This window comes from Montipora capricornis, chromosome 13 (assembly GCF_036669925.1).
Source record: "Montipora capricornis isolate CH-2021 chromosome 13, ASM3666992v2, whole genome shotgun sequence".
Lineage (NCBI taxonomy): Eukaryota > Metazoa > Cnidaria > Anthozoa > Scleractinia > Acroporidae > Montipora > Montipora capricornis.
The window spans coordinates 5,410,542-5,423,990 of record NC_090895.1 but is presented as its reverse complement, the minus strand read 5'-3'; the positions used below and the strand labels follow the sequence as shown (position 1 = coordinate 5,423,990).

The 13,449-nt window shown below is 38.3% G+C and overlaps 2 protein-coding genes across 2 annotated transcripts in view; both read left to right on the top strand.

The window, feature by feature from the left end:
* Positions 1 to 1,720: 1,720 nt before the first annotated feature.
* Positions 1,721 to 11,918, top strand: LOC138030387 (uncharacterized). The gene is made up of 9 exons (XM_068878307.1): positions 1,721 to 2,069; positions 4,397 to 4,639; positions 7,220 to 7,267; positions 8,316 to 8,422; positions 8,911 to 8,969; positions 9,040 to 9,230; positions 10,199 to 10,303; positions 10,383 to 10,401; positions 11,090 to 11,918. Exons 1-9 carry the CDS (start codon positions 1,721 to 1,723, stop codon positions 11,172 to 11,174), a joined length of 1,206 nt encoding a protein of 401 aa, XP_068734408.1. The 3' UTR covers positions 11,175 to 11,918.
* Positions 11,919 to 11,999: 81 nt separating this feature from the next.
* Positions 12,000 to 13,449, top strand: part of LOC138029826 (tyrosine kinase receptor Cad96Ca-like) — an 8,585-nt gene continuing 7,135 nt past the window's right edge. Inside the window, exon 1 of the mRNA XM_068877649.1 lies at positions 12,000 to 13,449. This exon is cut by the window's right edge and continues 71 nt beyond it. Coding sequence (XP_068733750.1) covers positions 13,205 to 13,449 — 245 coding nt within the window. The 5' untranslated portion in view covers positions 12,000 to 13,204.

Genomic DNA, 13,449 nt, shown 5'->3' with positions numbered 1-13,449 from the left:
AACTTGACTTTAAACCCACGAAGTCGCCCTTGTGAAACTGATATATTTTCCGAGGGGGTTTCGGCTTAAACTTCGGAGAAATATCAACCTCTATGTGTTTGGTGACCACTCGTACGTGCACAATAATAATGTGCGCCATTTCTGGACATGGAGCAAAACTGTAACGAGCTGTGCATTCATCAAAGATGAAAGTTCAACATTGTACTTGGTTTGAAGGTGATATCTTGTTTCCACAGATAGAAGATATTATAACATTTAAATGTATGCTTTCTTTCACCTACTCTGACAGACCCATCACGCATAGCATCCATTTCCTTCAATCAAACGGTTGCTCAGGAAGATGTGGTGCTGCTCAATTGCACGGCTGATGGTAATCCAGAACCAAACATCACTTGGACGAGGCTGTCGGATAACAGTATTGTCAGGATGCCTCTGAACATCACAGGGAAACAGGATGAAGGGGGCTACAGATGCACTGCTTACAATGGAATTGGAAATGCGGCCACTTTTGATGTCTTAATTACTGTTCAATGTAAGTCTCTAGTATCAAGCCACAATACAGTGTTAAGTATTTATACTACAATATTTAGTAACACGGTAGTGTCTGATGGCATATTGCGTCACCATATTCCGTCACAAACGATCTGCTGCTCATGAGTTCAGTCGTTTCTTCTCAGAAGGAATACTTGAACATGATTGGGCAAGAAAAGTCAAGCGTACATTCGGTGGTCATCTTTATATATAGAAACCAGTGAAGGGAATCAGAGTGGACTGTCAATCATAGTGCAGTAATGATCCTTTGGCATGTCCTACAACAGTGAAAAACCAGACAGTTGATTGCAATTTTAGTTTGCGTCAATTTTTTAGAAAGCCCGCATCGAGAAAAGAAGTGGGGTGGCCTAGATATCTACATACATTTAATATTTATTGCAAAAGTACAACTTAGTGCTGATTACCTGAGCTGTTTATTGAGCGGATTTGGTCTGAGTGCGCCTGAAAGGCAGTTTCCCTGACTTCTACCTTTAAAGGAGATAGTCATTAGTACCGAATCCCCCACCCCTTTCCAGAATTGTGTTTCATTGAAACTTTGCTTGAACTACTGTCCTGCTAACTAGATTTTTAGTTACAGTGCCTCCATGTGTATATGTGCTTAACGTAGCTGCGGACAGTAGCGAGGTTTGGTTCCCTGCGTTGTGCTGCCAGGTCTTTTCTGTTGTGTGATTTTATTATAGTCTACCGTCCCATTAACACAGTCTTCTCATCAAGTTTGACCAAAAACAAAGTTAACTTGAGTGATAACTTTACGCTTACCTGCAATGCTGATGCAAATCCATCTGCAAGATATAGATTGTACAAAGGACAGGAAAGCTTGGAGGAACATAGCAATGGCTCTTATCTAACACATATTACTAACAGAATAAAGCAGTTGACCTACTTATGCATTCCATTCAATGACTTTGGTGATGGACCCTCAAAGACAATCAATGTCACAATTTACTGTAAGTTTGTATGCATCGACTGTTCATCTAAAATTCTACTTTCCTTGACTTGATGTTTCGTCATTTTTACTATGTAGGTGACGAAACAGTAGATGTATCATCAATGTATCATAACCTTTTTTTATACCGTCATCATGAAACAGTGATGTCAAAGACTATGCCGAAATATATGATTCGTGTCTCAAGAGATTTCTAGCGAGGTGGTTGCAAGTCCAGGATACATGTATTTTGCAGTTCTGTTGCATGTAGTAAGAGTGGCAAAAAAACGTATACTAGGACTTCTCTTCAAACACAACATCAAGTTTGTTAATGTTTTGTTTTTGACAGACCCACTAAACATAATATCTATTTCCTTGAATCAAACGGTTGCTGAGGGAGATGTGGTGCAGCTCAATTGCACAGCTGATGGCAATCCAGAACCAAACATCACCTGGACCAGACTGTCTAATGACAGTATTGTCAGCATGCCACTGACCATCACAGGGAAACAGAATGAAGGGGGCTACAGATGCACTGCTCACAACGGAATTGGAAATGTGGTTACTTCTGATGTCTTTATTGCCGTTCAATGTAAGCCTATATTATTAATCCACAATACAGTATTAAGTATAATTAAGGGTGCGTTTTCTTGGGAAAATCCAAAAACGGATTTCTGATCTAGGATCAATGAATTCTTCAGAGTAAAAAAAAAAACAACGCAAAATCCGGAAAAGGATTATTTTCCATGACAACGCAAACAAACAAACCCAGAGTTGTGCGCAAATTGTAAAACCAAAAAAATTAGCGGTTAACTTTGTTTTGGAGGAATTCTTCAATGAAAATGTCACCAGAAAAAAAAAATACATTAGCGGTCGATAAAAAGAAATGACGAAAAACATGCTTTTTACTCCTGCTGTCAAGAAACTTTTCGTGTAATTTCTGGTGTGAAATTTCCAGGAAACCTAACGTTTTTCGACCTATTCATGTCTTCGATCGTACAGTAAAAATGGCGCGAGAAAAACACTTGGGCTAAACTATCGCGCCCGGTAGCTGTTGTGTATCACTTTTCCAGGGAAAACCGCTTGTCGAAAGTACTTTTTTTCAAATCCTTTCCCAAAAAAACGCTGAAGTGATGAATCTCGAAATACGGATTTAGATTTAATCCGAAGTATCCTCCTCGAGAGGTGGATACTTTGGATTCATGATCTGTTTTTGGATTTCGCCAAAAATCCGTTTTTGGATTTTCCCAAAAACACGCATCCAACATTGTCAGGCACAACAGGAGAACGTTTATAGAACAGATTTCGTCAAATGCAACACATCCATCAGGCAAAATGGAAACAGTCATACCACTACAACCATTGCCAACGCTACAATACATACGACATAATACGGACTTCTGAAGCTATCGCACACATACAACAACTTTTCAACAAACGCGTTGCCCACAGACCTATACGACTTTCCGACTCTCAGTAACTGATTTCAGTGACAAAGGTGAACCCAGGGACAGACAGGGAGCAGTATACAACATCACATGCTGCGATTGTCAGGCTACGTACATTGGTGAAGCCAGCAGGAACCTAAGCACATAACTTACACATCACAAACGAGCGACGAAGAATGGTGATGTCAGTAATAATGTTATTGCTGAACACCAGTAAAAAAAAAAACACTATCGACAGGGACTCTGCTAAGTACTTAACCACCTGTTCGAACTATTAATAACCTATGACTTACACTCGAGAGCTGGTATACATATTTAGAGAAAACTACATTAAACCGTTGCCAACCTGTACCTGTGCCTTTCAAATGATTTCTTAACAGAAAACATTAACTACAGACAACTTTTCCTAATAACCTTACAAGTCTACTGCGACCTCTACTTACAACCCGGATTGCAATGCACCATTCACCACTGACCATCCACACTTCAGACTTGAGGATCCCTACTTTCATTTAAATTTCCAATCCTCACTTTATCTAATGCTCATAATACAGAATTACATGAGTAGAGCTAAAGACAAATTAAACAGCTGAATGTGCAGGCCTGCCACTTCAGCATTCCTCCTAAGCCGAATACTGAAGCATTCTGTTGGTACACTAACGAAAAATACAGTGCACCTCTTAAAACAACGACTATCCATTTATTTGCCAAATTAGAAAAGAGTTTTACGGAATACAATAAAGTAATGAGATCACACTCAGAATAGTATAAACTAAACGAGCTGAGTAGTTTAATATATTACGAGCTTGCATTTTCTGGGCATTTTGTAACACATACACACACACAAATAATAACTTGAAGTAGATAAGAAGATAAATAATGAAATAATGACATATATAAATCTAATTAATCTAAAGGAAATACATTAAGGGGAAAGAAAAAAAGAAAAAAAATGAAGAAAAACAGTACCAGGTAGTAATATTGTATTTATCAATTGTTGTGTTTTGAACAGTAATAAGCTAAGAATGAAATGACAATACCAAGCTAGCATTAAACGTAGGTAGATACGATTTTTTTCATCATTAATTGCTTGCCTAAATAAATGCAAAGAACTACTTTTTAATTCTTCACCCAGATTATTCCAAACAGAAGTACCAGAGAAGTGTAAATTGAATTTACCGTAATTAGTTCTATCATGATCAACATAATAAGTTGATTTTGACGCTAGCCTATTATTATAATTGCGTTTAGATGGCATACGAGAAAAAAAGTTGTCAAAAGCCTTAGGTAGTAAATTATGATGATACTAAAACATAAAAGGGGCAGTATGAATGGTCACAAGATCTGACAGATTGCTAGAGTGAGCATCTCGATTAGAAAATGTTATTAGTAGTACTGCCTTTTTCTGCAAAACTACGAACCGCTTTAAACCTCTTGTGTGATGAGATCTTGTTATTTTCTCTCTTTATAGATGCTGCCGAAGCTACAGGTGGGGGAGGGAATTATTCGGTGTCTGAAGGAAGCACAAAACTGTTTTCGTGTCCGGTTGATGGAAACCCTGAACCTAACATAACATGGTACAAGGACAATGAGGTTATTGAACCAGAGATTCCAAATGCAAAACAGATGGAGGCGAGGGAAACTGGGTGTTACACTTGCTCGGCGATCAACGCACTAGGACCACCAGTCACCATCACACAGTGCCTTATTGTTGGTAAGATTATCAGTCTTTTATATCACTATCTTTTATGTAAACCATTTTTGAGGTAAGTACGCTGTAGATGTCAATGATGCTCATATGATGAGGTCGGCCTCTATAAATAGGCTCTCATTTCATCATAAACGAAAAAGCATTTAAGTAATTCCCTTGAAAATGACGTCCTCCCACACATTTTTGCCAAACTTGGCACAATTGATAATCACGCAAAGGACGTAAAAAATGCAATAAAATGATGGGGTCATCATGTTTGTTTTCGCGCTGCATGTCCTTTATTCTTGGTTTTTTAAAACTGAATTACGCAAGTAGCGTTCAAACTTGATCAATTGGAAAAATTGTTGTTATCTAGCAAAAACTACTTACTGTGACTGAAACGATGAGCCTACTTGTTTTTGTTTGTTCGGGTTATAGTCTTTCAGTAAAGTAATCTCAAATTGCTCGATCTTGCAAAGAAATATAAGCAAATCGGACCACAACAGTATAACTAACACTCAGTGACTGAATTCAACTTGTACTATCCAATGATTTTCTCCTTACAATATGTTTGCCGTGTACCTATTATGAGTAAATAACACCATTTAAAAAAAAGGAGGGGGGGGGGAGGGGGGCGGAAATATCCGCTTCAAATGATCTTTTCCGCGTAAGGACTAGGCGAATTCCAAGATGGCTTCAAATGAAGCGTGGTGCAAAACCAGGGAATCACCTTAAGTTGATACGTTTTTTGCATTCATTTTTTCACATTATTTAAAGGAACTAATTAATTAATTAGTTTTTAAACAAAAAGGTTTTAAGCTTTTAATACCTGTGAAGGTTTTTTTTTCTGAGCAAATCTGCCCTTTGTCAAGGGCTATTTTTGGTTGCTATGTTTTGGCCATCCATATCACCCATCCTCAAGACAATAAGATAATCCCCAAGCTGATAAACAATTAAAGATTTAAGAGTGAACTGGCTTTTGTAAGCTCAATTTTGCTTATAAAGATAATAAAGAGGTCCTTTTGTCGACAAAAAAGGCATGTGGTTGACTAGTTACTCTTATTTTCGGCTCTTTCTCCAGGTACCGGTAAGCATTGTGTTTTTGGTCACTTGGGATTAGTCTTTATTTGGAGTTGAATGAAGGGGTAGTTTCTAAAGAAAATGTGGTGCTGCGTCGGTGGGGAAGTAGTATACAAAAATTTGGTTTTATCAACGGAGTTGATAATGTAAATTGGCCACCGTACAGAGATTCTAAAAGCTGACGTTTCGAGCGTTAGCGTCTGACGAAGGGCTAACGCTCAAAACGTCAGCTTTTAGAATCTCTGTACGGTGGCCAATTTACATTATCAACCCCGTTGATAAAACCAAATTATTTATTTGGAGTTGTTTTGCTTTCTGTCTTTGATTTTTTTGTTTTACATATTTTCTGCTTCGGTACTTGCAGAAGCTAACTTTTTAGTCCTATAGAAACTGGCATACACTGTTTTACACCGTTTATAATTGATTTCACTATTATTATGGTTTTATTCAAATCGAAGCCCCTTTATTAAGCTCACTTTAGTTTTGAAACAGGTATTAAATATATTATCTCCAGATCTACAGTGGTGGCCACAATTTCCTGGGAAATCTTCAGCAATGATCGCCAAAAAATTGCTTTATTTAAAGGAGCTAGTGCCTTAATAAGTTTCATATTAAATATCCTCATAGTAGCCTCTTAATTCCCTCCCTACCCTCCTCTTCCTCCACCACACGCAATGTTGAAGCCAACCCCAGCATTTCCGAACGTTTCCGGAATTTAAATCAACATTGTAAGGGGATGAGGAGGTAGGGGGATAACGCTTGCTTGCTCGTACTTTATTGACTTCCTGGCAGCAATCGTGTCCACGATTGTACTGCACGTTATCCAATTTCTCGTTGAAAGAAAAGGATATCTTGATCTGGAAATGACTCTCGAATGTTGGGCCTGTTAGGGGTTATCGGGATAAAGGATATTTTGGTAAAAACATAGGGCTATGGGATATTTGGGGGAAAATTTAACCGGATACAAGATATTTAAAGGAGAGATTCCGGGATACCGAGCATCAAAATTGTCATTGTTTAAACAATAAAATAAGTTCGAGAGTCAATATAGAAGGATCAAGAAGTAAAAATGATATTCACAAATGCATTTTCTTATCAGAAAAAAAAAAAATTTGACTCAGAAACCTAAGCAAGTATTACCGTTAACATTTAGTTATAATAGACGGAATACTTGTGTATATAATGAGAACAATAATGCACGTACTTTGATTAGTTCTTACCTAAGATATACAAGAGGACCGATGCATGGGTGACGTTATCGTTAAAAAAAACACTCCACTTTATTGGTAAGCCTTGTGTAAAATCCTGTTCATAGAAAAGCCAATCAAAGCATAATGCCATTATACTCGAATAGTGTTTCCCTATGATCTATTGAAACGTTACTGTCACAGTATCAGGGTACAAAATCGCAGTAGGCTTACGAAGCAATACGAATGGCAATTATTGTCATGCAGCAGAGCTTCCTTACTATGAATAGTGTTGATGTCATTATCTACTGAGAGCTTCCTGTTGTTTTTTATTTAGTGCTAGAGGAACCTACCTCAGCTACGCCCACCTCTACAGGAAAACCAAGTAAGTGGTTGTATTAACATTAATTACTTTAACTCAGGCTTTTAAATAATTTGTTTGAGATGCAGTGCAAATATTGTGCTTATCGTTTACAAGGGATATTAAACCTTGAGGATAAATAATGTTTACGCGTCAAACCCTGTACGACCAGATTTGTGTACACCAAATGACCTATAAAGTTTCCAAGACATGTTTGTTTAAGTGGTGGACATACATACACAAACTTATCTTCATTCGCAAGGAAGGGTTACGTTTTTGCAAACGTTGGCCGTGTAGCACTTATATTTCAAAAGACTTAACTATTAGAGTGTAATGTGGAGTGCTAGTTTTCTACACCTATAGACCATTTGAGCGTTGGCCCTACTAATGGAATTGGGCCCACACAAGGATAGGGAAAAACTCTGACCAGGGTGGGACACAATGCATACATACAAATATCTGCGCGCAGGTAACAGAAAAAGAGCTAATAACGAAAGTAAGAACACAATAGAATGGACTATTACATGGTTCCCTTGCATACATTTCCTCTACTGTCTGTTGTGACCTTAATTAAAGTGATTCAACGAGCTTTCTGCCATCCATCGAATATCAATCGACACCTCAGTAAGTAACTTGAAGTACTGGAGTCCATACAGTGTGGTTTCACTTTCGATTAGGAACCATATTTTCTTAAAGCCGGCTTGTACTGTTAGCCGGTGCAATATTATTCATATATTAGCAAATTTGTAATGCCAGTTCAGGTTTTTTGCTTGTTTTTCATCCAGTGAACTTTCATTTGAGCTATTTGAACACTTTAAGATAACTTAACTCACCTCCATGTTCAGGAGATCAAGCTTTTCAATTCATTACATAGTTAAGAACTACTTGTAATAGTTACTGCCGGAGAAGCTATTTGTGGGTCAGACCTGTATGCTCGTATTGATGTAGTAAATAAAGATTGTTGTTGTCGCGCCAAACAGTGCTTTAAACAGAGAAAAGATTCATAACTGTTTGTCTAGGATTTGAATTTTCAATCAAGGGGGAATCAAATGTTTGCCTCGTCCCATTTTAGCAAAGCAAGTTTATGCGGACCTCACGATAATGGGAGACTTTTTGTCAGAATACAGAGATTTGACTAACCAAGTTTCAAGACAACTGGTGGATTCATTTGTGTCACAGGTGCATTTTTAAAATCTCTCGTATGTAATCTAGTAATTGACGAGCGAAAGAATATCAGTTATTTATTTATTCAAAGTGTACATAATTTCTTTGATAAGAAGTTCCTATCGTTTTTTTTTTTTATTTTCAAGGGGTAAGAATTCCTTGTTCAAAAGTGCCCCAAGTGAAGAGATTGCAATGCTAAATGTTCAATAAACTAAGCCATTGCTAAACGAACACTTTGTTAGACATCTATTTGTTTTGGAAATCTTATAATTTTTGTGTATAATTAGTTATTAACGATTCTGATCACAATTAGAACTAGAACTGAAGTGAGAGGCATTCCTTTATAAGAATTGCCACAATTTCAGAAGCTTAAGATGGAAGAATAGTACAACACTTGTTGTTGAATGAACTGAGCAAAGCAATCATACTGGTCATCTGTTTTCAAGAGTCAACACTCGATTTGTCTTATTATTAAACAAGTGTTTTGGTTTTACATTTGTTAGATGAATAAAACATACCAGAATGACGACAATTATTTAAAGACTGAAGTGACAGGACTGAGGTTGGTAGATGGAACCTACTTTAGTTATTTCGACAGTGATTTATTCACTTTTTGTCTTGTTTGTTTTCAGGAGTGGCAGTGTAATTGTATCCTTTACGATTTACTTTAAAAATGCCGTGACCCCTAGTCAGGGAATTTCAAAACTTGAAGCTGACATTTCTGATGGCACTTTTGGTACTTATCAAGTTGGAAGTTTGATTCTTCTCTCACCTGGGACCAGCACTTTCACGTCCACCACACCAGGAACTTCTCAACCAACAGGTATGAAGGAATGACCATCAACGTTTTCATTTCCTAGTGGATAGTAGCGTGACCAGGGCCTTGAGTCACTAGCCCACGCAGTATCTTTGTTTAGTGAAGATATCCGCATGGATTTTGATGATTGACAACTATGCAAAACTCACGGTACGGGAAAGGAAAAGTAAAAATAAACAACATCTGATGGAATCATATTGCCTGCATGGGGAAAGACAAATAAAGTCACACGATGAAGAAAAAAGCTATAAAAATACGTGGGGATCATGGAATCTGACAGGGTTTTGTACAAAAAAATGAAAACCAGCCAGAAAAAGAGTGCATGTGGCGTTTGGGAAAACTGCTGAAATGAAAACTTAATGTGGTAATATGATAAAAGGAATAAATTATGTGGATAGTGTCCATCCTTATATACTCTGCAGTATTCATTGACTGGAGTGAGAGAGAGTTAAAAGAGCTTGATAGAAAGACCAGAAATATCTAACCCGTGACATACAATGTTCTTCATCCGCGAGATAGCGTAGCCAGATTATACCTTCCGAGAAAGAGAGGTCGGCGAGATTTGTGCTCGGTTGAAGAATGCGTGGACGTGGTAGGAATGAGTCTCTTTAACTATATTTCTAAGAGCGAATAAGTTATTGGCAGAAAAAGGAAAAGAGTGTGCTCAGTTAACGAGGTAAAAGTGAAAACAATGATTTCCCTATAGGTACGTACGCATACTGGATGGCGTTCCTTTAGCCGAACCTCGAAAGCATCTAGACTATCAATTAATCCATATCGTTCCAGTTCTTGGGATTTGTTGTTGCACAAACAACATAATCCTCTTGGAGCATTCTTCCGCTAATGGGTGTTATAGACCCCACTCTTTTATCATTTATCATTTTTATCAAGTTTGGGAACTCTTGTTAGAAGTATAATGTTTTTTCGTTTTTGCTTTGGGGACTAATTATGTTACTCCATATTCATATTCACAGAATTCCAATGCGCATGCGACAGCACTCTGCTGGTAATTATTGGAGTTCTTGTGGCAATCATCATTGTTCTAATACTGGTCATAGCCTGGCAGCACAGAAAGCTAGGTGAATAATTTGATGTGTCTTCCAGGATTGTGTTCTCCATTCTTTTGTACTTATTGGAAATCTGATCCTCTTTTGTTAGGCATTGCTAGAAAGAAAAGGTAGGTATTTTTGATATTTTTTCGTTTTTTTTTTGTCCATTGAACATAAATATAAGAGGTCTGCCTCAACGTTATGGGAAAGTTGCAGTTTCCTGTAAACGTTTAGTACTATATCAGTCACTGTGTTGCATCAAGGGCACAAAATCGTTAAAATAGTATAAATGTTTATAGTAAAAAGAAAAAAAAAATTGGCAAATCGAGGAAAGCCGTTTTCTTTGTTAAGGAAAAAATTACAGAGGAGCGGCAGGCATATAGTGTCACCTGTCCTATGGCAGAAAAGATAGTAACGATCATTTCCCATCATCGAAAATATTTCGATTAATCTTTCTTTTAAAAGAAGCTGTTTTCGAAATGACCTTCTCCTGCAAGAAGTTTAAAACGAATGTTTGCAGGTGCGAGATCGCAATGATACAATGCTCAATTGGTGACGCACAGCCAAAAGGAGCTCATGAGAGACCTTTTGTTCTCGCCCACCCAATAAATGGTGCTGGCGTAACTTGAAAATCACCCATTTGGTCCCCTCCAGTTTTCTTTTTGGTTCTCCCATAAAATAACTCGCCTGTCCGAAATGATGTTTCATTTCTTTCATGGCAATTACTTTAAAAAGGAAAAGAAAGAAATACTAAAAAGAAACGAAGGCTAAATTTGAAGAAGTAACATTTTTGCCTACTCTTCGATGTGTCGTTAGGCCATACAAGGTTGCAGAAGATAAAGATAGAAGAATTTATGACGTGAGTTTGAAAGCGAAAACGCAAAATGATTTAATGGACTGATACTGTTTTTTTCTATTACTGAAACACATTTTGCCATTTCCAGGAAGTTAAAGCATGAGTTGATTATTTCACATCGTAAAAAACCCTCGATTTTCTAGGTTAATTAATGTACAGTCAACTCTCTCTAAGACGGACACCATCGGGACCTGCCTCAACTGTCCGTCTTAGGGAGGTGTCCGGCTAATAGAGAGTTGACCCCAGGAATTTTTTAAGATAATAATGCTGAACCTCTGCACCGTGAATACGCGTCTGTTTAAAGTTTGCTTTGACTTATTTACTTGAACGAAACCCACAAAATGGAACAAAAACATATTACAATTTGAGTCTCTTGTCCTTTTACAAAGAGTAAACAGTACATTCTGCAAACGGAAGCATAACCACCTTCACTTAGGACTGCCTTTCGCGGCACGAAGTTTAAAAATATGTCACTTTTTATATTAAAAAGTATTGGTAAAAGCAACTTAAGTTAATAGCTTTTAATAGCCATGGCTTTGGTGGACATGCACTTAAGAAGAAAAGAAATCTGTGATCGCGGATTGTTTCAGGTGCAACAGTTTAAAATCCTAAAAGCGCTGACCAACGCTGCTTAATTTTGATACGAGGATATCCTCTTGCAGCTTTGTGGAAGCGAATTCCTTTAGGTCGTCAACTAGTCTAAGAGCTTCTGTAGTGGATTTGATGGTTGGATCCGGTGGTTCAATGTCCACAACTTGGCCTTCTTCGTCACTGTCTACAACCACTACAACTTTGCTGGCATAGAGATCGAGGGCTTCATCCCTTAGTCGTTGTCGCTAGTTGGGGAGGGTGGTATGAACTGGAGGCTCACATGATGAAATCTCTTGGTCAGCAGTTACGTATTCTTCAGCTGTTGTCTCGACCTGACTAATTCGTCATATAAGCTCTGCGTATTCTTGATCCTCTTCTTCCTCAGATCTCTCGTTATTCTGTACTACATTGGGAAATCCACATTTCTCGAAGCACTTCTGAACAATTTTTTCTGGTACCTCCTCCCAGGCTTGTTTGATCCACCTTACTGCCTGTAAAACATCAACTTCCTTGGCGATATCTGGTGCTGTTACGTAGTCCGCGGTTAACAAGTGAAACAACAAATTTCAGGAGGCGTCAACAAGATAAGAGCTGACGTCTGGTGCTAAAAAGAGTCACGTACAAGAACTCGTCTTCCCTAAATCGTAATTTTCGGTCACATTCAGATCCTCACAAGTGTCCGTTGACGATTTCAAAGTGTCCGTTGTCCGTCTTGAGAGTTTGGTTATAGTCAAATGATTAAGAAACGGCCGGGACCAGCACCAGGCGTCCGTCTTATAAAGGTGTCCGTTAAGAGAGAGTTGACTGTACTCGTTTCCTATATCTATTTTACTTATTGATTGTAACAGTTGAAGGACATTTTGAAGTGTCATTGTAATTGCTCTAAGCGATCATTCTCGCCAAGAGTCATTGCAAGCGCTGATCAAAACATATGTTTTAGAAATTTCCCAATCACTCTTGCAGTCTCTTGCAGGACATGGTACCGTTAGCTGGTCAGGCTGACCAGCTCCAAGATGGCTTAATTTCCCGAATATGGTTAAGCAATCCATTGCAATCGCATTGCCATGGGTCTGAGTCCTTTAATTAACTGCTTACGTTGCTCGCAACTGTGATGATAGAGTCTTTGCTTTTATTAAATGTAAAGTAAACGAAAAGTACTTTATTTAATGTCGGTAGTTCCTTCAGTCACGAAACTGGTATCAATGAAAGCCGACGGTGCTCCCTTTACTCCCCTCTCGCGGTCAGTGCACCGTTTTAAGGACATTTAAAGCTGCAGTGACACCGATTAAAGGAAAGTCGAAACAGACGTTGAAGTCGCCGAGGTTCGAGCTGGGGACCTCTCGCTCCAAAAGCCGCGCACTAACCAAGTAGCTACGACTGCCTGTGGTTAGTTTATTTTTGAAGAATAATGAACTTCAAGCATACTAACGGTTACGAAGGCAACTTAACCCGGGAACTTCTTTTGTTTTCAGAACGAAGTTGCCATGGAAGAGCTGAATCCTACTAACGATCTACCAAGTAGTTCTAATCAACAGCTAAGAATCCCCATTGAACCTGCATACATGCCCTTACAAGGGACCACCCATTATGAAGTAGAACCAAGTAACCCTAATAGCTCCCCTCAGAATGTTGAATATGCACCCCTTGATATAAGAACAAGGTCATGGGAAGTAACAAGAGAAGACGTGAAAGTGGAGAAGGTCATTGGTAAAGGTGCTTTTGGCCAGGT